The 27,898-nt window shown below is 36.8% G+C and overlaps 1 protein-coding gene across 1 annotated transcript in view; it reads right to left on the bottom strand.

Moving 5' to 3' along the window:
- Nucleotides 1-27,239, bottom strand: part of LBX2 (ladybird homeobox 2) — a 151,593-nt gene extending 124,354 nt beyond the window's left edge. Inside the window, exon 1 of the mRNA XM_073562868.1 lies at nucleotides 26,750-27,239. Within this exon, the coding sequence (XP_073418969.1) occupies nucleotides 26,750-27,239 (490 nt within the window). The remainder of the gene's footprint in view (nucleotides 1-26,749) is intronic.
- Between the last annotated feature and the right edge of the window lie 659 nt (nucleotides 27,240-27,898).

The following is a 27,898-nucleotide window of genomic DNA, read 5'->3' as shown; positions in this document are numbered from 1 at the left end:
ACAGGCTCTGAATGCTGGCATTGCCAAATTACTGGCCCTTGAAATGCTCTCATTCAGGCTGGTGGAGACTGACACCTTCTGGAACTTCATGGCATTGCCAGTCCCACAATACACCGTGCCCAGCCGCTTTTATTTCAGCAGGCGAGCCGTCCCTGCCCTGCAAAAGCATGTGGAGGGAAAAATACAACATGCGCTACTAAATGCCGTCAGTAGCAAGGTCCACCTGACCACCGATGCATGGACCAGTAACCATGGACAGGGACGATACCTTTCCCTCACTGCCCATTGGGTCAATGTTGTGGAGCCGGGTACAGATCTTGAGAGTGGCGCTGTACATGTTCTCCCAACTCCAAGGATTGCAGGAATCCAGTCTGTACATATTGACTCCTCCTCCTACTCAAGTTCCTCAGAAACAGCAGAGCAGGAGCCTGTTACGACCGATATGAGCACAGCCGTGGCCAAACGTCAACAGGCCGTACACAAATTAATTTCTTTGGGGAATCGAAGCCACACAGCGCAGGAGCTCTGGAATGCCATCAAGCAGGAGAGCGACGTGTGGTTTCTGCCAGCGAATCTCCAGCCAGGCTTGGTAGTGTGTGACAATGGCCGTAATCTGGTTGCAGCTCTGGGCCTAGGCAACCTCACTCACATCCCATGTCTGGCACATGTGCTCAACTTGGTCGTGCAGAGCTTTCTGAGGGACTATCCGGATCTTGATGCACTGCTGCACAAGGTCCGCATAGGGTGCGCTCACTTGCGGCGTTCCAGCACGGCAAGATCGCGCATTGCAGCTCTGCAGCGCCGATTACTCCTTCCGGAACATCGCATCATATGTGACCTACCCACCAGGTGGAATTCAATGTTACATATGTTGGAGCGGTTGTGTGAGCAACAGGCAGCAGTCATGGAGTACCAGCTGCATCAGGCGCAAACAAGTCGCACTGTGCGCCGGTCACACTTCAGCACCACTGAGTGGGCCTCTATGAAGGACATCTGCCTCGTTTTGCGTGCCTTCGATGATTCCATGCGGATGGCGAGTGCAGATGATGCACTAGTCAGCATGACTGTCCCCCTTATCTGCCTGCTTCAAAAAACACTGCAAGCACTAAGGGAGGAGGCTTTGAAAGAGGTAGAGGATGAGGAGTCACAAATGCCATCTGCTTCTGGACAGTCTGCGCTATGTGGTTCCTCACAAAGGCCTAGGCAGGGGACACTTTGTGAGGAGGATGAGGAGGAGTCAATGGAGGAGGAAGACATCTCTCCAGAGGAGGGAGGTACACAATGCTCTAGTAGTCAGTATGTACAGCGAGGGTGGGGTGATGCAGAGCAGGCAGAGATGACGCCTCAAGCAGGGGACAATGCTTCTTGGGCAGTTGGGAGTCTGCAGCACATGGTTGATTTCATGCTGCAGTGCCTGAGAAACGACCGCCGCATCTCCCACATTCTCAACACGTCTGATTATTGGGTGTACACACTCCTAGATCCTCGCCACCGGGACAACTTACAAAGCCTCATAACACTGTTGAACCAGGAGCGTAAAATGCGGGAGTACCAAGACACACTGGTGCAGTCCATCATGTTCTCCATTCCACCCGAGAGCAGTGGTGCTAGTGCTTTACAAAGCAGCTCTGTGCATTGAGGCAGTGGAGGAAGCTCTGCACAAAGAGGGAGCAGAGGCAGCACCTCAACACAAGGCAATACCAGTATGGCCCAAATGTGGCAAAGTTTTGTGTGTCCGCCACAATTGTCTACACCATCACTGACGGCTCCAGTCAGCAGGAGGCAACGTTTCCGTCAGATGGTGACAGACTACATGTCTTGCCCTGTCAGTGTACTCCCAGACGGCTCTTCCCCCTTCAAGTTTTGGGTCTCTAAGCTGGATACATGGCCAGAGCTTAGCCAGTATGCATTGGAGGTGCTGGCTTGCCCTGCTGCCAGTGTATTATCGGAACGCGTCTTTAGTGCCTCAGGTGGTGTACTAACAGACCGTCGCACGCGACTATCCTCTGATAATGTTGACCGGCTTACTTTTCTGAAAATTAACAAGGCCTGGATCTCACCAGAATTTGCCAGTCCTCTTCCAGAATAAATAATTGGTTGGCAACAGTATCCAGGTCTCCTGTTGTGTTCATGTTTCCACCACTGAACTGTAATCCCTGGGCTTCAACACAACCAGTTGTTGCTCAGAAGTGCCGTCTGCACAGAGACAAACACACTAGCTCCTGTGTTAGTGGGGTTCAGTAACACCAGCTGCTCCCCTGCTGTGTGGACGGCAAAGTCTCCTGCTCCATCCACATTCACACTACTACTGATTTCAAACTTGCTCCAACTAGGCCTCTGGCTCCACTCTGTCTCTCGTATTTCCCCTGGCCTCCAACCCCGCCAGTTGCTGCTCAGAAGTGGCATCTGCACAATCAACACTTGTTCCTGTGTTACTGGGGTTCAGTAACGTCTGCTGTTCCCCTGATGTGTGTCCGGCAATGTCTCCTGCTCTGTCCACATTAGTGGGAATGTGGGCAGAGCAGGAGACATTGCCGAACACACATCAGGGGTTCAGCTGATGTTACTGAACCTCAGTAACACAAGAACAAGTGTTGATTGTACAGACGTCACTTCTGAGCAGCAACTGGCGGGGTTGGAGGCCAGGGGAAATACTAGAAACAGAGTGGAGCCAGAGGCCTAGTAGGAGCACGTTTAAAATCAGTAGTAGTCTACAACAGATATTAAACTTGCTGCAATTAGGCCTCAGCCTACACCCTGATTGACCCTGGGCTCCAACATCGCCAGTTGCTGCTCAGAAGTGTCTTTGGCACGGGTACTCCCTCCTGTCCAGCCTGGTTCCAGCACGCCTGCTGTTTCCGGGTAGTGTCAACGTCACTTTGCCACCAATACGTTGTCCTGTCGTGTTGCGGTCGGGTTAGCCAAGCCTATGGTGCCTGCAGTTTAGGTGCTTCCTATGTGGGCTGCGGGTTCTGGTAATAAAGGCTGCTTCCGTTGTGCCAATAGGACAAGCACCCCCTGTAGGACTGTGGGTTTTGGTATCTGCGGCCGGCTCGCAGCCTTGCAACTTTGTTTATCATGGGTACCTTCTGCTACCCATCCGGGTTCCAGCACCGTCAGCTGGTTCTCGGCAGTGCCTTTGGCCGAGGTGCCTCCTTCTCGGTATCCAAGTTCCAGCAATGTCTGCTGGTCCTAGGTAGTGCTTTGTAGCACAGGTACCTCCTGCTTAGTAACCGTGTTCCAGCACCGTCAGCTGGTCCACGGTTGTGCCATTGGCTCTTGTTCCTTCTGCTGCCCCTCCGGGTTCCAGCACCGTCAGCTGGTCCTCACTAGTTCCATTCGCTCTTGCAGCTTCTGCTAACCATCCGGTTTCCAGTACAGTCAGCTGGTTCTCAGCAGTTCCTCAGTCTTCTTGTACCTTCTGCTACTTTTCCAAGTTCAAGCTTGTGGAAATGGTTTTTGGTTCTCACTCTGGATCTCCCTGACAGCGACGCTGAAGACGACGACTGTTATGAATGAGTCACCGAGGAGGAAAAAACAAAAAGCAAGCAAGCCCAGAAAACTGGAGAGGTTGGTAACTAGCGGATTGCAGACCCCTGATCCTATCCATGCAACTAGCAGTAGCCGTGGAGCGTGCCTACGGTGGTCCTAGATGCCTCGTCACGGCCAGAAAACTAAATAAGCCTAAAGAAAGAAATGGAAAATCTAAACTGCACCAGAGCAGACCCCAAAGCAATAGACAGCCAAACACAGATAGAAAGATAGGCTGAGCAAACAATGGGGCCCTCACTAACTAGAAAGGACAGAAAAGAAAAGCTGCTGTCTGCCATCACGCAAAAAACCCTGCCAAAAAATGTCCAACACGTCTGATAGAAAAAGGCCCTGAAGTCACTAGACTTCAAATCCCTATATCAGCACTCAGGTATATTCTGAAGACAGAGCAAAAGAGATCCACTGATCAGAGACAAAATGGGGATTCAGCCCAGTCCCAGCCAGGGCAGGCAGAACACAAAAACTAAGTAAACCAGACGAAAACTCATATGAACAATAGCAGAGAAAACTTAGCTTTAAGAAGGCAGGAACCAAACTGGAAACCAGAAGCCACAGTCAGGAGAAATCACCAGCAAGAAACTAGGGATTCGCTGCCTTAAATCCAATCAGAAATTCCTGATATCCAATCACAGTCCTCTTCCTCAGGTGGCCAGTCTCTGCCATTTAGATCAGCTTCGTTACCTCCCTTCACCAACAGAGGGAGTCCAGATAGAGAACTCACTACTCCTCTGTCAGCACAACCAGCTCCACAACCCTCACCAGAAGCCAGAGGCAAACTCGAAAATGAGCTCACAACAGACGATCCTGAAGACCACACTGCAGAAGACCAAAAAGATGACCCTGGAGAAGATGACCAAGAGGACAAAGAACATGAGACAACCACCAAGATGCAGAACAACAAGAGACAGAAGACCAAGAAGCAGAAGAACAAAAAGCAGAAGAACCAAAAGCAGAAGAACATTAAGCATAAGACTAAAAATCAGAGCAAAAGATCTTCTGCTTATAAATTAGATAATAAGACTAAGCAGTGTATGGGGGTGAGTCCGTTCCTCCTCGTGGTTCCCCTGGAAAATGCCTGCTGCTGCAGGCCAAACTGAACGCAGACAAATTCTGTTGTAAAGCTTTTGTGACAGGCAGAACGGAAGATGTAATCTTCAAACTTTTATAGATAACAACTACAGGAATGCCTGACACAAATAAGAATATGATGAAGAAGAATAGGAAGAAGATGAAGAAGTAGAATATGAAGAAGAATAATCGCTGAATAAGAAGAATATGAAGAATGTACAAGAAAAGAATAATAGGAAGAAGGTGAAGAAGATGAATAAGGTGAAGAAGTTGATGAAAAAGATGCTGCTGAGGATGATGAAGGAGAAAGTGTGGGAGAAGTAAAAAAAAAAAGAAGGTGAATAGCATGGAAGTAATGAAACATACATATCTGACAAAATATAAAGGAGCTAACATAGTCAATATCTTTGTAACTCCGAACGTCTTTAAAATAAAAAAATTATTCCTGCTATTCCATCTGATTGGGCTAAACCTCTATGGCTTTAATGTCTCCTCCACCTCCGACAATACATTCTACATTATTCTTAGTTGTTTTTCTTCATGTAGAATTAACCTACAAGGAAAGAAAGGGTTTTTTTTAATTCCGATAATTCGGTTCCATTGACTTGAATGGGACTTCTGGGATCGGAATCGGCGATACCCGACACTTTTTGGATATCGGCCGATCCATTCCGATACGATATTTCTCAATATCGGATGGAATCGCTCAACACTAAGTGCAGACGGAGTTTTTAGCCCTGCGGATTTCTTCCATTTTTCCTGCAGTTTCCTTGCGGTTTTTGTGCGGTTTTTGTGCGGTTTTCCACTGCGGATTTGGTGACAGGGGAGGTGGAAACCGCACAAAACAAGTGACATGCTGCTGATTTTGTACGGCAGGAAAACCGCGAGGAAAAATCCGCAGCGTCTGCACAGCGTTTTTTTTTTTCATTGATTTTAAGGCTACTGTACATCACAATGCGGATTTGCAACGTTTCTGCGCGGTAACATTCGCTGCGGATCCGCTGCAAATCTGCATCGTGTGCACACAGCCTTATTCTGACAGAATTTTATAGGCTGAACTGGATGGACTAATGTCTTTTTTCAGCCTAACTATGTTACTATGTATAATTACCATATAATAACCACATAATAATAGGTGTATAATCACTATATAATAACCACATAATAATAGCTGTATAATCACTATATAATAACCACATAATAATAGCTGTATAATCACTATATAATAACCACATAATAGCTGTATAATTACCATATAATAACCACATAATAATAGCTGTATAATCGCTATATAATAACCACATAATAGCTGTATAATTACCATATAATAACCACATAATAATAGCTGTATAATCACTATATAATAATAACCACATAATAATAGCTGAATAATCACTATATAATAACCACATAATAATAGCTGTATAATCACTATATAATAACCACATAATAATAGCTGTATAATCACTATATAATAACCACATAATAATAGCTGTATAATCACTATATAATAACCACATAATAATAGCTGTATAATCACTATATAATAACCACATAATAATAGCTGTATAATCACTATATAATAACCACATAATAATAGCTGAATAATCACTATATAATAACCACATAATAATAGCTGTATAATCGCTATATAATAACCACATAATAGCTGTATAATTACCATATAATAACCACATAATAGCTGTATAATTACCATATAATAACCACATAATAATAGCTGTATAATCACTATATAATAACCACATAATAATAGCTGTATAATCACTATATAATAATAACCACAAAATAATAGCTGTATAATCACTATATAATAACCACATAATAATAGCTGTATAATCACTATATAATAATAACCACATAATAATAGCGGTATAATCACTATATAATAACCACATAATAATAGCTGTATAATCGCTATATAATAACCACACAATAATAGCTGTATAATCACTAAATAATAACCACATAATAATAGCTGAATAATCACTATATAATAACCACATAATAATAGCTGAATAATCACTATATAATAACCACATAATAATAGCTGAATAATCGCTATATAATAACCACATAATAATAGCTGTATAATCACTATATAATAACCACATAATAATAGCTGTATAATCACTATATAATAACCACATAATAATAGCTGTATAATCACTATATAATAACCACATAATAATAGCTGAATAATCGCTATATAATAACCACATAATAATAGCGGTATAATCACTATATAATAACCACATAATAATAGCTGAATAATCGCTATATAATAACCACATAATAGCTGTATAATCACTATATAATAACCACATAATAGCTGTATAATCACTATATAATAACCACATAATAATAGCTGTATAATCACTATATAATAACCACATAATAATAGCTGTATAATCACTATATAATAACCACATAATAATAGCTGAATAATCGCTATATAATAACCACATAATAATAGCTGTATAATCACTATATAATAATAACCACATAATAATAGCTGTATAATCACTATATAATAACCACATAATAATAGCTGAGTAATCACTATATAATAACCTCATAATAATAGCTGTATAATCACTATATAATAACCACATAATAATAGCTGAATAATCGCTATATAATAACCACATAATAATAGCTGAATAATCGCTATATAATAACCACATAATAATAGCTGTATAATCACTATATAATAATAACCACATAATAATAGCTGTATAATCACTATATAATAATAACCACATAATAATAGCTGTATAATCACTATATAATAACCACATAATAATAGCTGTATAATCACTATATAATAACCACATAATAATAGCTGAATAATCGCTATATAATAACCACATAATAATAGCTGTATAATCACTATATAATAACCACATAATAATAGCTGAATAATCGCTATATAATAACCACATAATAATAGCTGTATAATCACTATATAATAATAACCACATAATAATAGCTGTATAATCACTATATAATAACCACATAATAATAGCTGAATAATCACTATATAATAACCACATAATAATAGCGGTATAATCACTATATAATAACCACATAATAATAGCTGTATTATCACTATATAATAACCACATAATAATAGCTGAATAATCACTATATAATAACCACATAATAATAGCTGTATAATCACTATATAATAACCACATAATAATAGCTGAATAATCGCTATATAATAACCACATAATAATAGCGGTATAATCACTATATAATAACCACATAATAATAGCTGAATAATCGCTATATAATAACCACATAATAATAGCTTTATAATCACTATATAATAACCACATAATAATAGCTGAATAATCGCTATATAATAACCACATAATAATAGCTGTATAATCACTATATAATAACCACATAATAATAGCTGTATAATCACTATATAATAACCACATAATAGCTGAATAATCGCTATATAATAACCACATAATAATAGCTGTATAATCACTATATAATAACCACATAATAATAGCTGTATAATCACTATATAATAACCACATAATAATAGCTGTATAATCATTATATAATAACCACATAATAATAGCTGTATAATCACTATATAATAACCACATAATAATAGCGGTATAATCACTATATAATAACCACATAATAATAGCTGAATAATCACTATATAATAACCACATAATAATAGCGGTATAATCACTATATAATAACCACATAATAATAGCTGAATAATCGCTATATAATAACCACATAATAATAGCTGTATAATCACTATATAATAACCACATAATAGCTGTATAATCACTATATAATAATAACCACATAATAATAGCTGAATAATCACTATATAATAACCACATAATAATAGCTGAGTAATCACTATATAATAACCACATAATAATAGCTGTATAATCACTATATAATAACCACATAATAATAGCTGTATAATCACTATATAATAACCACATAATAATAGTGGTATAATCACTATATAATAACCACATAATAATAGCTGTATAATCACTATATAATAATAACCACATAATAATAGCTGAATAATCGCTATATAATAACCACATAATAGCTGTATAATCACTATATAATAATAACCACATAATAATAGCTGAATAATCGCTATATAATAACCACATAATAATAGCTGTATAATCACTATATAATAATAACCACATAATAATAGCGGTATAATCACTATATAATAACCACATAATAATAGCTGAATAATCGCTATATAATAACCACATAATAATAGCTGTATAATTTTTTTTTTAAACCAGTTATTTTTATTTAGGTTTCACAAGATTTTAAACAATAAACAGTGGATATCACTATACATGTAACAATTCACATATCTTGTAGTAATACAATCAAAGCCATCCCCCCCTCCCCCAATACTCCTGATGCCGGGTATACTTGAGAGTCTTAGCAATCATATCACCGCCATCCAGGCGGACCATATTCTTTTGAAAGTTCTTTCACCATGCCTTCGCCTGTAAATGCTTTCCTCTAAATGCATTACCGTACGTGTCTGAGCAATAAATTCCCTCCTAGTGGGGGGTTCCGAATCCTTCCATTTCCGTGCTATTAGTTTGCGTGCCACATACAGCAACCTCGCTATTGCCACTTTGTAATGTTCTGAGACAGGTATCCCATCCACCTCCCCCAAAACACACAGCACTGGGTTCCTGTCGAGCGTACATGCATAAGCTCTCTCAATTTTGTTGATAACGACCAGCCAGTATGCCCCCAGCCGCGGACACGACCATAGCATGTGTAACAGTCCGGCCTGGTCTGTGCCACATCTAGGGCAGCTAGAGTCTCCCCTCAAGCCCGCCTTGAATAGGACCAGCGGTGTTTTGTATGTTCTATGTATTACATATAATTGGGAGAGCCGTGCCTGCTCGCTTAGAGAGATCTTCGGGACATATTCAAGAATAGCCTCCCATTGTTCTGTTGTGAGGGTACCCACCTCCCTCTCCCATTTACTCTTTGCAGTGAGGTGATTGTCCCCCAGATAGGAGTGTAGTAGATCATGATATATGCTCGATGTAACTCCCCTCGTCCATCCCTTCATACACACAAAGTCCAGTACAATGTCGCCCTGAACCGTCATGGCTCCCAATCTACACTGTGCCCTCCAAGCATGTCGAAGCATATAGTATTGAAACCCCCATACCGAAGGCAAATCAAATTCCTCTCTCAATGTCTCAAAGGTCTTCAGGTCCGTTCCACTCTGCAGCTGGCACACATATCTCACTCCTTTCGCCTTCCAATTGCCCATTTGACGCAGCTTATTAAGTTCCGGCAGATGCTCATTGTCCCACACCGGTGAGTACCTAGTCAGCTCATCCACCCCTCTGATCCTTTTAATGGTGTCCCATACCTTCTGAATCATGCCTATGGTAGGATATGGTGCTCCCAGTTTCTTAAAGGTACCATCCTCTAGACCCTGGACAAGTGGGCGTCTCCCCGTCACATGTACCAGCACCCGGTGAGCTGCTCCTCCACAATGGAGCTCTCTCCATCCCCTGACATGCTGGCCCTGTACTGCCAAGAAATAGACCCATGGACTTGGTGCGGCCAGTCCTCCCTCTTCCTTTCCTTTTTGCAGAGTTCCAAATTTAATCCGTGCCTGCTTCTTGCCCCATATCAAGGATCTGAAGATAGAATCAATGCCCCGAAACCGTTTTTTTGGTAGCCATATCGGCGAATTGTGCAAAACGTACATTAGTTGTAGCATAAGGACCATCTTAATCAGGTTGGTTCTACCCGTTACCGTTAAAGCCAATTTGCACCACGCACCTATTTTCCCTTTAAATTTCTCTAGCAGAGGAACCAAATTCAGACCCGTGAATCGGGACAGTGGAAGAGCTACCCATATCCCTAGGTATTTAAACTGTGAAACTAGCTGGAGTTGTTTCCCCCTCTCATCTATCTCCTCCACTTCTATTGCTCTATCCACAGCCATGACATAAGACTTGTGCCAATTTATCTCCAGTCCCGAAATGCTCCCAAATTGTTTAATTACATCCATCGCGCACCCCAGTGTCTCTCCTGCACTTTCCAAAAACAACAGGATGTCGTCGGCATACAATGATATTTTTTCTTCCAGCTTCCCAAATTTAAATCCGACCACTCCCCTCTCAGCTCTGATCTTGGCCGCCAGGGGCTCCACTGCCACCGCGAACAATAGCGGGGACAGCGGACACCCCTGCCTTGTGCCCCTATGCAAGTCAAACATCCCGGACTGTTCTCCATTCACCTTAACTACTGCCTTTGGGGATGAGTACAATAACTTCACCCAGGCCATGAACGCGAGGCCGAATCCCATCAGTTCCATGATTTTCCATAAGTATTGCCATTCCACGCTATCAAATGCTTTCCTAGCATCCAATGACATCACTATTCTCCTGCCACCATTATCAGCAGGCAGTTGCATATTAAGAAATAATCTTCTTAATTTAACAGCCGTGGAGCGGTTAGGCATAAAGCCCGACTGATCCTCGTGTATAATGGTATGCGCAACCCCGGTGAGCCGGGTGGCCGGGATCTTAGCGAGTATTTTGACATCCGTTGTCAACAACGAAATGGGCCTGTACGACTCCGCATCCATGGGATCTTTTCCCTCCTTCGGCAGAACCACTATCACCGCTTCCTCCATTGACCTCGGCAGTGCCCCCGTCACTAAAGCCTCATCAAGCACAGATTTCAATTTCGGAGCCAGCAGTTCCACTAACTCCCTGTACACCTCCCCAGGTAGACCATCAGCTCCCAGTGATTTGTTATTGGGCATAGACAGTATTGCACATTCCACCTCCTTCACACTCACAGGTTCTTCCAACCTCAACCTATCTTCCTCAGACAATTTAGGTAGTGAAATGCCTTCCAAAAATTTCTCCACATCCCCCTCTGTGTCCCGTGCTCTTGAAGTGTACAGTGCCATGTAATATGCCTTGAAGACCTCCAGTATGTCCTTTGTGTCTGTCAGAGTCGCCCCTGTTTGATCTCTCAGTTTATACACCCTGGAAGACTCCCTTTGTGCCGCAGATATCACCGCCAACAAGTGACCTACTCTCTCTCCTTCTTCAAAGAATTGGGCTTGCTGAAATGCCCTCTCAGCTTGCATCATGTGCAGTTTATCAACTGCCTCCTGAGCCAATTTTAGTCTATTGTGAGCTTCACTCGTTGGCGCCAAAATCATGTCTGCCTCCGCTCTTGTCAGGTCATCCTTTATTTGTTGATCTGACAATTTAGTTTTGGTCTTACACCTCGCAATCTCACTTATAAAAAGTCCCCTCATAAATGCCTTCATGGCATCCCATACCGTTGTGGCCTCAGTACTCCCTTCGTTCATTTGGAAGAAGTGCTCTAGCTCTTTGGTTATGCCACCCATGTCCACCACTTTAAGCCACGTCGGGTGTAGACGCCAACCTCCCCTCTGACCCTGAGCAGATCTCACCAGAAGCGTGACCACCATAGGACCATGATACGAGAGAGTCCTCTGTAGGTATTCCACCTCCCCCACCATCCCGTCCATAGCGGTATCCCCCAAAGCCAGGTCTATCCTCGACAGTGTTCCATGTGTTGCCGAATGACATGAAAAAGTCCTCTTACCCTCATTTTGTACTCTCCACAGATCTACCAGCCCAAGTTCCCCTACATACTTGCCAAAGGCAGTCATCCTGTCCTGTCCAGCTTCCGTACCTGCCGGTCTTACTTTATCCCAAAAATCATTCATAGTGTTATTAACATCTCCCATAATCAACAATGGAGTCTCCCCATCTGCCCGTCAGTTCCAGCACTGCTTGTAGCTTATTTTTAGAGTAAGGTGGAGGGATATATAAAGCCACTAAAATCATTTTGTGTCCGAACAATCTGCAAGCAATCCATACATACTGCCCTTCACTGTCTACATGCACTTCCAGCTCTTCATAATGTGTGTTTTTGTGTATTAGGACTGACACTCCCCTGGAGTACGAGGAATAAGTAGAATGATATGTCTTTAGCATCCAGGCTCTTGACAACCAGTGCATAGTGTCTCTAGTGAGATGTGTCTCCTGCAAGCACGCGATCATAGGTTCACAGGATTTGATATGATTCAGAACAGCCGCCCTCTTAACCTTATCAGATATACCACGTACATTCCAACTTAACATCCGAACAGTACGGTTACTCATTGTGCATTAGAAAGAACAATCCATCATCATCAAGTAACATCATTACATTGTGGTCCCAATCATACCCGGTCAAACAGCATGAAAACCCCCATCTCCCTACAAATCCACCCCACCCACCTCCCCCCATCCCTCTCCGCTTCCCCTCCCCCCACCCTTCCCCTTTTGCACTTGTCACTCTCTCCCCAACGTGAGAGTGGGAGCTCAAAGAACCTGAGCAACTTCTCAGTATTCCGCACTTCAACACGCGTCGTGTCCTCCTCCATCATTGGCATCCTCTCCGCCATATTGTCAACAGTATGCATAGTCCCGAACCATTAGTCAAACAATTAACCATAATACGTAGATCCCAGTGGGGAGTTCTCCCCCTCCTCTGCGCTCCTATTTCGCAGAGTAAAGCAGCGCCACAACCCTGTCCAGTGATCAGTCTAGCAGGGTCATGTGGTCATATTGCCATTATCTTCTCTCAATTTGCTCCGGTTGCGCTCCAACCACGAAGCAGCCTCAACCGGTGACGGGAAAAAAATGACCTTTCCAAAAGCTTCCACTCTTAATTTAGCAGGATAAATTGTAGAGTATTTCAAATGCAAAGAGCGGAGCTGTTTCTTCACTTCGCCATACCGCAGTCACAACTTTTGCACCTCGGCTGAGTAATCCGGGTATATTTCGATTCGTTTGCCCTCCAGGTTAAGATCTGTCAACTTTGCAGCCTTTCGTAAGATAGTGTCCCTGTCTCTGCAATTCAGGATTCTGGCTAGCATCGTGTGAGGTCCATCTCCCGGCACTGGGGGTCTCATGGGTACGCGATGGGCACGCTCCACCGCAAACACTCTCGACAAGTTATCAGCACCAAACTTGTCCAGCAGCCAGGTTTCAATAAAGGTTGTGGGGTCAGCACCCTCGGCTCTCTCAGCGATGCCCACAATGCGCAAATTGTTCCTACGTGACCGGTTTTCCAGGTCATCATTTTTATTGGCTACTACCGTGATCCTCTGAGTGTGCTGCTGTTGTGTCTTTTGCACTGAGGTTAAGTGATCTTCTGTTACACCAACTCTGTCCTCCAACTCAGTTAATCTGGCTGTAACTTTCTGCATAGATGTTTTTATGCCTCCCATTTCTTCTTTCAAGCAATTCACCTGCTTTGTTAGAGCAGTTAAGGCATTCTTGCAGTATAAGACAGCCTGGAATACATCCCGCAGGGTGGGCTCTGCTACATCTGCACTTTCAGCTAACTGCACAGTGTCACCATCCCCCTCTTCCTCCTGCTCCACCTCTGCATTCAGCACAGGCATCTCCTCATCGTCTTCCTCCTCATCTCTGTGCTTCTCACTCCCTCCATTTCCTTCTTCATCTGTCTCTATGCCCCTCACATACCTGTTCAGCCGGGCAGAGACTTCCAGCCTCTGTGCATAGGCTGTGTTTCTTCTTCCCGCCTCCTCCTCTCTCTCAGCACCATCTTGGACTGAGGCACTGCTGCAGGCTCCGACATCTTTCTGCCTTTTGCGGCCCATGTCTGTCTCTCTGAGTCTGGCAGAAGCTCGCCCCTGACTCCCGGGACCTTCAGACATCTGATCCTGGTAAAGGAATTAGCTGGTTCGGGCTAATGGTGGCAGAGAAGCACAGCCACCCGACTTCTCACATCAAGAGCTAGGCCCCACCCCCTAATAGCTGTATAATTACCATATAATAACCACATAATAATAGCTGTATAATCACTATATAATAATAACCACATAATAATAGCTGAATAATCACTATAAAATAACCACATAATAATAGCTGTATAATCACTATATAATAATAACCACATAATAATAGCTGTATAATCACTACATAATAATAACCACATAATAATAGCTGTATAATCACTATATAATAACCACATAATAGCTGTATAATCACTATATAATAGCCATATAATAATAGCTGTATAATCACTATATAATAATAACCACATAATAATAGCTGTATAATCACTATATAATAACCACATAATAATAGCTGAATAATCACTATATAATAACCACATAATAATAGCTGTATAATCACTATATAATAATAACCACATAATAATAGCTGTATAATCACTACATAATAATAACCACATAATAATAGCTGTATAATCGCTATATAATAACCACATAATAGCTGAATAATCACTATATAATAATAACCACATAATAATAGCACTATAATCACTATATAATAACCACATAATAATAGCTGAATAATCACTAAATAATAACCACATAATAATAGCTGTATAATTAGCATATAATAATAACCACATAATAATAGCTGTATAATCACTATATAATAACCACATAATAATAGCGGTATAATCACTATATAATAACCACATAATAATAGCTGTATAATCACTATATAATGACCACATAATAATAGCTGTATAATCACTATATAATAACCACATAATAATAGCGGTATAATCACTATATAATAACCACATAATAATAGCTGTATAATCACTATATAATAACCACATAATAATAGCTGAATAATCACTAAATAATAACCACATAATAATAGCTGTATAATCACTATATAATGACCACATAATAATAGCTGTATAATCACTATACAGTCATGGCCAAAAGTATTGACACCCCTGACATTCTGTCAGATAATATTCAGTTTCTTCCTGAAAATTATTGCAAACACAAATTCTTTGGTATTATTATCTTCATTTAATTTATCTTAAATGAAAAAACACAAAAGAGAATGAAGCAAAAAGCAAAACATTGATCATTTCACACAAAACTCCAAAAATGGGCCGGACAAAAGTATTGGCACCCTCAGCCTAATACTTGGTTGCACAACCTTTAGCCAAAATAACTTTGACCAACCGCTTCCGGTAACCATCAATGAGTTTCTTACAATGCTCTGCTGGAATTTTAGACCATTCTTCTTTGGCAAACTGCTCCAGGTCCCTGATATTTGAAGGGTACCTTCTCCAAACTGCCATTTTTAGATCTCTCCACAGGTGTTCTATGGGATTCAGGTCTGGACTCATTGCTGGCCACCTTAGAAGTCTCCAGTGCTTTCTCTCAAACCATTTTCTAGTGCTTTTTGAAGTGTGTTTTGGGTTATTGTCCTGCTGGAAGACCCATGACCTCTGAGGGAGACCCAGCTTTCTCACACTGGGCCCTACATTATGCTGCAAAATTTGTTGGTAGTCTTCTGACTTCATAATGCCATGCACACGGTCAAGCAGTCCAGTGCCAGAGGCAGCAAAGCAACCCCAAAACATCAGGGAACCTCCACCATGTTTGACTGTAGGGACCGTGTTCTTTTCTTTGAATGCCTCTTTTTTCTCCTGTAAACTCTATGTTGATGCCTTTGCCCCAAAAGCTCTACTTTTGTCTCATCTGACCAGAGAACATTCTTCCAAAATGTTTTAGGCTTTTTCAGGTAAGTTTTGGCAAACTCCAGCCTGGCTTTTTTATGTCTCGGGGTAAGAAGTGGGGTCTTCCTGGGTCTCCTACCATACAGTCCCTTTTCATTCAGACGCCGACGGATAGTACGGGTTGACACTGTTGTACCCTCGGACTGCAGGGCAGCTTGAACTTGTTTGGATGTTAGTCGAGGTTCTTTATCCAACATCCGCACAATCTTGTGTTGAAATCTCTTGTCAATTTTTCTTTTCCGTCCACATCTAGGGAGGTTAGCCACAGTGCCATGGGCTTTACACTTCTTGATGACACTGCGCACGGTGGACACAGGAACATTCAGGTCTTTGGGACGGACTTGTAGCCTTGAGATTGCTCATGCTTCCTCACAATTTGGTTTCTCAAGTCCTCAGACAGTTCTTTGGTCTTCTTTCTTTTCTCCATGCTCAATGTGGTGCACACAAGGACACAGGACAGAGGTTGAGTCAACTTTAATCCATGTCAACTGGCTGCAAGTGTGATTTAGTGATTGCCAACACCTGTTAGGTGCCACAGGTAAGTTACAGGTGCTGTTAATTACACAAATTAGAGAAGCATCACAGGATTTTTCGAACAGTGCCAATACTTTTCTCCACCCTCTTTTTTATGTTTGGTGTGGAATTATATCCAATTTGGCTTTAGGACAATTCTTTTTGCGTTTTTTCATTTAAGACAAATTAAATGAAGATAATAATACCAAAGAATTTGTGTTTGCAATCATTTTCAGGAAGAAACGGAGTATTATCTGACAGAATTGCAGGGGTGTCAATACTTTTGGCCATGACTGTATAATAACCACATAATAATAGCTGTATAATCACTATATAATAACCACATAATAATAGCTGTATAATCACTATATAATAACCACATAATAGCTGTATCATCACTATATAATAACCACATAATAGCTGTATAATCACTATATAATAACCACATAATAATAGCTGTATAATCACTATATAATAACCACATAATAATAGCTGTATAATTACTATATAATAACCACATAATAATAGCTGTATAATCACTATATAATAACCACATAATAATATCTGTATAATCACTAAATAATAACCACATAATAATAGCTGTATAATTACTATATAATAATAACAACCACATAATAGCTGTATAATCACTATATAATGACCACATAATAATAGCTGTATAATCACTATATAATAACCACATAATAATAGCTGAATAATCACTATATAATAATAACCACATAATAATAGCTGAATAATCACTATATAATAACCACATAATAATAGCTGAATAATCACTATATAATAACCACATAATAATAGGTGAATAATCACTATATAATAACCACATAATAATAGCTGTATAATCACTATATAATAACCACATAATAATATCTGTATAATCACTAAATAATAACCACATAATAATAGCTGTATAATTACTATATAATAATAACAACCACATAATAGCTGTATAATCACTATATAATAACCACATAATAATAGCTGTATTATCACTATATAATAACCACATAATAATAGCTGAATAATTACTATATAATAACCACATAATAATAGCTGTATAATCACTATATAATAACCTCATAATAATAGCTGTATTATCACTATATAATAACCACATAATAATAGCTGTATAATCACTATACAATAATAACCACATAATAATAGCTGTATAATCACTATATAATAACCACATAATAATAGCTGAATAATCACTATATAATAACCACATAATAATAGCTGTATAATCACTAAATAATAATAACAACATAATAACTGTATAATCACTATATAATAATAACCACATAATAATAGCTGTATAATCACTATATAATAACCACATAATAATAGCTGAATAATCACTATATACTAACCAAATAATAATAGCTGAATAATCACTATATAATAACCACATAATAATAGCACTATAATCACTATATAATAATAACCACATAATAATAGCTCTATAATCACTGTATAATAACCACATAATAATATCTGTATAATCACTATATAATAATAACAACCACATAATATCTGTATAATCACTATATAATAATAACCACATAATAATAGCTGTATAAGAACTGTATAATAATAACCACATAATAATAGCTGTATAATCACTATATAATAATAACCACATAATAATAGCTGTATAATCACTATATAATAATAACCACATAATAATAGCTGTATAATCACTATATAATAATAACCACATAATAATAGCTGAATAATCACTATATAATAATAACCACATAATAATAGCTGTATAATCACTATATAATAATAACCACATAATAATAGCTGTATAATCACTATATAATAATAACCACATAATAATAGCTCTATAATCACTATATAATAATAACCACATAATAATAGCTGTATAATCACTGTATAATAATAACCACATAATAATAGCTCTATAATCACTATATAATAATAACCACTTAATAATAGCTCTATAATCACTATATAATAATAACCACATAATAATAGCTGAATAATCACTATATAATAACAACCACATAATAATAGCTCTATAATCACTATATAATAATAACCACATAATAATAGCTGTATAATCACTATATAATAACCACATAATAATAGCTGTATAATTACTATATAATAACCACATAATAATAGCTGAATAATCACTATATAATCATAACCACATAATAATATCTGTATAATCACTGTATAATAACCACATAATAATAGCTCTATAATCACTGTATAATAATAACCACTTAATAATAGCTCTATAATCACTATATAATAACCACATAATAGCTGTATAATCACTATATAATAATAACCACATAATATTAGCTCTATAATCACTATATAATAATAACCACATAATAATAGCTGTATAATCACTATATAATAACCACATAATAATAGCTGTATAATCACTATATAATAATAACCACATAATAATAGCTGTATAATCACTATATAATAACCACATAATAATAGCTGTATAATCACTATATAATAACCACATAATAATTTCTGTATAATTACTATATAATAATAACCTCATAATAATAGCTGTATAATTACTATATAATAACCACATAATAATAGCTGAATAATCGCTATATAATAATAACCACATAATAATATCTGTATAATCACTGTATAATAATAACCACATAATAATAGCTCTATAATCACTGTATAATAATAACCACTTAATAATAGCTGTATAATCACTATATAATAATAACCACATAATAATAGCTGTATAATCACTATATAATAATAACCACATAATAATAGCTGTATAATCACTGTATAATAATAACCACATAATAATAGCTCTATAATCACTGTATAATAATAACCACATAATAATAGCTCTATAATCACTATATAATAACCACATAATAATAGCTCTATAATCATTATATAATAACCACATAATAATAGCTGTATTATCACTATATAATAACCACATAATAATAGCTCTATAATTACTATATAATAATAACCACATAATAATAGCTGTATAATCACTATATAATAACCACATAATAATAGCTGTATAATCACTATATAATAACCACATAATAATAGCTGTTTAATCACTATATAATAACCACATAATAATAGCTGAATAATCACTATATAATAACCACATAATAATAGCTGTATAATCGCTATATAATAACCACATAATAGCTGTATAATCACTATATAATAACCACATAATAATAGCTGTATAATCACTATATAATAACCACATAATAATAGCTCTATAATTACTATATAATAATAACCACATAATAATAGCTGTATAATCACTATATAATAACCACATAATAATAGCTGTATAATCACTATATAATAACCACATAATAATAGCTGTATAATCACTATATAATAACCACATAATAATAGCTGAATAATCACTATATAATAACCACATAATAATAGCTGTATAATCACTATATAATAACCACATAATAATAGCTGTATAATCACTATATAATAACCACATAATAATAGCTGAATAATCACTATATAATAACCACATAATAATAGCTGTATCATCACTATATAATAACCACATAATAATAGCTGTATAATCACTATATAATAACCACATAATAATAGCTGTATAATCACTATATAATAACCACATAATAATAGCTGTATAATCACTATATAATAACCACATAATAATAGCTGAATAATCACTATATAATAACCACATAATAATAGCTGTATAATCACTATATAATAACCACATAATAATAGCTGTATAATCACTATATAATAACCACATAATAATAGCTGAATAATCACTATATAATAACCACATAATAATAGCTGTATAATCACTATATAATAACCACATAACAGCTGTATAATCACTATATAATAACTACATAATAATAGCTGTATAATCACTATATAATAACCACATAATAATAGCTGAATAATCACTATATAATAACCACATAATAATAGCTGTATAATCACTATATAATAACCACATAATAATAGCTGTATAATCACTATATAATAACCACATAATAATAGCTGAATAATCACTATATAATAACCACATAATAATAGCTGTATAATCACTATATAATAACCACATAATAATAGCTGTATAATCACTATATAATAACCACATAATAATAGCTGAATAATCACTATATAATAACCACATAATAATAGCTGAATAATCACTATATAATAACCACATAATAATAGCTGTACAATCACTATATAATAACCACATAATAATAGCTGAATAATCACTATATAATAACCACACAATAATAGCTGTATAATCACTATATAATAACCACATAATAATAGCTGTATAATCACTATATAATAACCACATAATAATAGCTGAATAATCACTATATAATAACCACATAATAATAGCTGTATAATCACTATATAATAACCACATAATAATAGCTGAATAATCACTATATAATAACCACATAATAATAGCTGAATAATCACTATATAATAACCACATAATAATAGCTGTATAATCGCTATATAATAACCACATAATAGCTGTATAATCACTATATAATAACCACATAATAATAGCTGTATAATCGCTATATAATAACCACATAATAGCTGTATAATCACTATATAATAACCACATAATAGCTGTTTAATCACTATATAATAACCACATAATAATAGCTGTATAATCACTATATAATAACCACATAATAATAGCGGTATAATCACTATGTAATAACCACATAATAATAGCGGTATAATCACTATATAATAACCACATAATAATAGCTGTATAATCACTATATAATAACTACAAAATAGCTGTATAATCATATAATCTATCCCTGTGTGGCAGAGCCAAAAGTTTTACCATAACCAGGTTCCCACATCATGTTCCCACATGCTTTATGCATCCATTAGCCCTCTGTGTCTGTACTGTCACACACTTAACATTATGGCTGGTCCATACAATCAGGGAACTGTTACCACCCACCTTTCGTGTCTCCTCTTTCCTCATAGACTGTAAGCTTGTGAGCAGGGCCCTCACTCCTCTTGGTATCTGTTATGATCTATGTGATTATTGTTATGCTGTAATGTCTATTGTCTGTACAAATCCCCTCTGAAATGTAAAGTGCTGCGGAATATGTCAGCGCTATAGAAATAACATTTATTATTATTATTATTATAATAATAGCTGTATAATCACTATATAATAATAACCACAAAATAATAGCTGTATAATCACTATATAATAACCACATAATAATAGCTGTATAATCACTATATAATAATAACCACATAATAATAGCTGTATAATCACTATATAATAACCACATAATAATAGCTGTATAATCACTATATAATAATAACCACATAATAATAGCTGTATAATCACTATATAATAACCACATAATAATTGCTGTATAATCACTATATAATAACCACATAATAATAGCTGTATAATCACTATATAATAACCACATAACAGCTGAATAATCACTATATAATGACCACATAATAATAGCTGTATAATCACTGTATAATAACCACATAATAATAGCTGTATAATTACTATATAATAATAACCACATAATAATAGCTGTATAATCACTATATAATAACCTCATAATAGCTGTATAATCACTATATAATAACCACATAATAATAGCTGTATAATTACTATATAATAACCACATAATAATAGCTGAATAATTACTATATAATAACCACATAATAATAGTTGTATAATCAATATATAATAACCACATAATAATAGCTGTATAATCGCTATATAATAACCACATAATAGTTGTATAATCAATATATAATAACCACATAATAGTTGTATAATCACTATATAATAATAACCACAAAATAATAGCTGTATAATTACTATATAATAATAACCACATAATAATAGCTGTATAATCACTATATAATAACCACATAATAATAGCTGTATAATCACCATATAATAATAACCACATAATAATAGCTGAATAATCACTATATAATAACCACATAATAATAGCTGTATAATCACTATATAATAACCACATAATAATAGCTGTATAATCACCATATAATAATAACCACATAATAATAGCTGAATAATGACTATATAATAACCACATAATAATAGCTGTATAATCACTATATAATAACCACATAATAATAGCTGTATAATCACCATATAATAACCACATAATAATAGCTGAATAATGACTATATAATAACCACATAATAATAGCTGTATAATCACTATATAATAATAACCACATAATAATAGCTGTATAATCGCTATATAATAATAACCACATAATAATAGCTGTATAATCACTATATAATAACCACATAATAATAGCTGTATAATCACCATATAATAATAACCACATAATAATAGCTGAATAATCACTATATAATAACCACATAATAATAGCTGTATAATCACTATATAATAACCACATAATAATAGCTGTATAATCACCATATAATAATAACCACATAATAATAGCTGAATAATCACTATATAATAACCACATAATAATAGCTGTATAATCACTATATAATAATAACCACATAATAATAGCTGAATAATTACTATATAATAACCACATAATAATAGCTGTATAATTACTATATAATAATAACCACATAATAGCTGAATAATTACTATATAATAACCACATAATAATAGCTGTATAATTACTATATAATAACCACATAATAGCTGAATAATCACTATATAATAACCACATAATAATAGCTGTATAATCACTATATAATAACCACATAATAATAGCTGAATAATCACTATATAATAATCATATAATAATAGCTGTATAATCACTATATAATAACCACATAATAATAGCTGTATAATCACTATATAATAATCATATAATAATAGCTGTATAATCACTATATAATAACCACATAATAATAGCTGTATAATCACTATATAATAACCACATAATAATAGCTGAATAATCACTATATAATAACCACATAATAATAGGTGAATAATCACTATATAATAACCACATAATAATAGCTGTATAATAAATAAAAAATAAATCTTTATTTTTATATAGCGCTAACATATTCCGCAGCGCTTTACAGTTTGCACACATTTTCATCACTGTCCCGGGTGGGGATCACAATCTATATTCCCTATCAGTATGTCTTTGGAGTGTGGGAGGAAACCGGAGTGCCCGGAGGAAACCCACGCAAACACGGGGAGAACATACAAACTCCTTGCAGATGTTGTCCTTGGTGGGATTCGAACCCAGGACTCCAGCGCTGCAGTGCTAACCACTGAGCCACCGTGCTGCCCTAATCACTATATAATAACCTCATAATAATAGCTGAATAATCACTATACAATAACCACATAATAATAGCTGTATAATTACTATATAATAATAACCACATAATAATAGCTGTATAATCACTATATAATAACCACATAATAATAGCTGTATAATCACTATATAATAACCACATAATAATAGCTGTATAATCACTATATAATAACCACATAATAATAGCTGAATAATCACTATATAATAACCACATAATAATAGCTGTATAATTACTATATAATAATAACCTCATAATAATAGCTGTATAATCACTATATAATAATCACATAATAATAGCTGTATAATCACTATATAATAATAACCACATAATAATAGCTGTATAATCACTATATAATAACCACATAATAATAGCTGTATAATCACTATATAATAACCACATAATAATAGCTGTATAATTACTATATAATAATAACCTCATAATAATAGCTGTATAATTACTATATAATAACCACATAATAATAGCTGTATAATCACTATACAATAATAACCACATAATAATAGCTGAATAATCACTATATAATAACCACATAATAATAGCTGTATAATTACTATATAATAATAACCACATAATAATAGCTGTATAATCACTATATAATAATAACCACATAATAATAGCTGTATAATCACTATATAATAACCACATAATAATAGCTGTATAATCACTATATAATAACCACATAATAATAGCTGTATAATTACTATATAATAACCTCATAATAATAGCTGTATAATTACTATATAATAATAACCACATAATAATAGCTGTATAATCACTATATAATAATAACCACATAATAATAGCTGTATAATCACTATATAATAACCACATAATAATAGCTGTATAATCACTATATAATAACCACATAATAATAGCTGTATAATCACTATATAATAACCACATAATAATAGCTGTATAATCACTATATAATAACCACATAATAATAGTTGAATAATCACTATATAATAACCACATAATAATAGCTGTATAATCACTATATAATGACCACATAATAATAGCTGTATAATCACTATATAATAACCACATAATAATAGCTGTATAATCATTATATAATAATAACCACGTAATAATAGCTGAATAATCACTATATAATAACCACATAATAATAGCTGAATAATCACTATATAATAACCACATAATAATAGCTCTATAATCACTATATAATAATAACCACATAATAATAGCAGCTCTATAATCACTATATAATAATAACCACATAATAATAGCTCTATAATCACTATATAATAACCACATAATAATAGCTGTATAATCATTATATAATAATAACCACGTAATAATAGCTGTATAATCACTATATAATAACCACATAATAATAGCTGAATAATCACTATATAATAACCACATAATAATAGCTCTATAATCACTATATAATAATAGCCACATAATAATAGCTGTATAATCACTATATAATAGCCTCATAATAATAACATAGTAACATAGTTTTGAAGGCTGAAGACCTTATGTCCATCTAGTTCAGCCTATTTTTAGTGCAGCTGTTCTGCATTGTTGATCCTGGGGAAGGCAAAAAACCCACAGAGTAGAAGCCAATTTTCTCCATAGGGAAAAAAGTTCCTTCCCCTAAGCTGGGTCACCCATCTACCTATAATATTCTGTTATTCGTGACCTTCTATACTGTTACTCACAAGAAAAGCCTCCATTCCTTTCTTACATTCATTCAGTGAGTTGGCCATCACCACTTCCTCAGGAAGAGAATTCCAGATCCTCACTGCTCTTACCGTGAAGAACCCTCTTCTATGCTGGTGCAGAAATTGTCTTTCCTCTAAACGAAGAGAATGCCCCCTTGTTCTTGTCACAGTCCTTGGTACAAACAGTTCATTGGAGAGATCTCTGTATTGCCCTCTGATATACTTGTGAATATATATTAAGTCTCCCCTAAGTCTTCTCTTTTCTAGAGTAAATAGACCTAATTTTGATAACCTTTCTGGGTATTGTAGTGAACCAGCTCCATTTATCATTTTAGTAGCCGCCTTTGAACCCTTTCAAGTTCAGTAATAATAGCTTTATAATCATTATATAATAATAATAATAATAATAATAACAACCACATAATAATAGCTGAATAATCACTATATAATAATAACAGCCATATATACATCTGCAGTATTTCAGTGTTTTTGCTTTTATATTAGTTCGAATAATAAATATTTCATAACATAAATCTCCCCCTGTCCTCTGTGTGTCTATACTGTATATACCGTGTATGTGTATAGCAGGGTGTCTGTATATACCGTGTATGTGTAGCTGGGGGGCAGCGTCCTGAGCGCAGCGTTGCCGCATAGTGTGCACAGCACCCACTGAGGCTCCACACAGGTCTGTGTATATAGTGTCCCCCCACCGCCTGCAGCCCCCGGTATACACACGGTGCAGAGCTGTACCCCCTTATCCTACACACTGTGTATCACCTGCAGCCCCTCTAGATACAGCTCACAGTAAACACACATCCAGCTCCCCTGTACATGGACCCCCTTACCATCCGCCGCCTGCAAGACCCCCATCTCCAGCCCTCGGAAGGTTTTGCTCGCTAGCTCCTCCAGGGCGCAGAGCGGGGACGCCGACTGCGGGGGGCTTCCTCTGCTGCGGAGCAGTTGCGGGGGGCTTCCTCTGCTGCGGAGCAGTTGCGGGGGTCTTCCTCTGGTGCCAAGCATTTGCGGGTGGCTTCCTCTGCTGCGTAGCATTTGCGGGGGGCTTCTTCTGATGTTGAGCAGTTGCGGGGGGCTTCCTCTGGTGCAAAGCAGTTGCGGGGGGCTTCCTCTGGTGCAAAGCATTTGCGGGGGGCTTCCTCTGATGCAGAGCATTTGTGTGGGGCTTCCTCTGGTGCCAAGCAGTTGCGGGGGGCTTCCTCTGGTGCCGAGCAGTTGCGGGGGGCTTCCTTGGGGCCGGCTGAGGATATCTTCTATGGTGAAGGGGGTGAAGGATTTGTTGGGGGGCTCCATGCTCCCTCTGAGTCCCCACTCCTTCATGTCCCCTCCACAGCTTGTGGCTGCTCCCCTCTGTCTGGAGCCCCAACTCCTGACAGCCTGATCAGTATCCCACCCTGAGCACAGGGCGAGCCCCCCAAGCCCTGATGATGAGCCCACCCCCGCCCCTCCTAGCCTCCCAGCCGGAATCTGGGGGTCTCCGTCCCCTCCCATCACTGCTGTCCCGTTATCACCCACAGCCTGGTCACTTCTCTTCACCCTCTCTAGGGCTCAATCCACACCCGTCCAGGGAGAACTCACCCGCAGCCTCCAAGAAAGATGATCCTGTGCCGGTGACGACCCCCAGACTGCGGAGAGGGGGAAACATCTGGAGCTGCCATCAAGGAGCCTGCAGGACTACTACCCCTATCATACACTCCGTATCCTCACCTCCACCTGCTGGACTACTACTATCATACACTCCGTATCCTCACCTCCACCTCCAGGACTACTACTATCATACACTCCGTCTCCTCACCTCCACCTGCTGGACTACTACTCATATCATACACTCCGTATCCTCACCTCCACCTGCAGGACTACTACTCATATCATACACTCCGTATCCTCACCTCCACCTGCAGGACTACTACTATCATACACTCCGTATCCTCACCTCCACCTGCAGGACTACTACTATCATACACTCCGTATCCTCACCT

This window comes from Dendrobates tinctorius, unplaced genomic scaffold (assembly GCF_039654945.1).
Source record: "Dendrobates tinctorius isolate UK_male_01 unplaced genomic scaffold, ASM3965494v1 ptg000367l, whole genome shotgun sequence".
NCBI classification, from domain to species: domain Eukaryota; kingdom Metazoa; phylum Chordata; class Amphibia; order Anura; family Dendrobatidae; genus Dendrobates; species Dendrobates tinctorius.
This window is presented reverse-complemented; position numbering and strand designations above follow the sequence as displayed.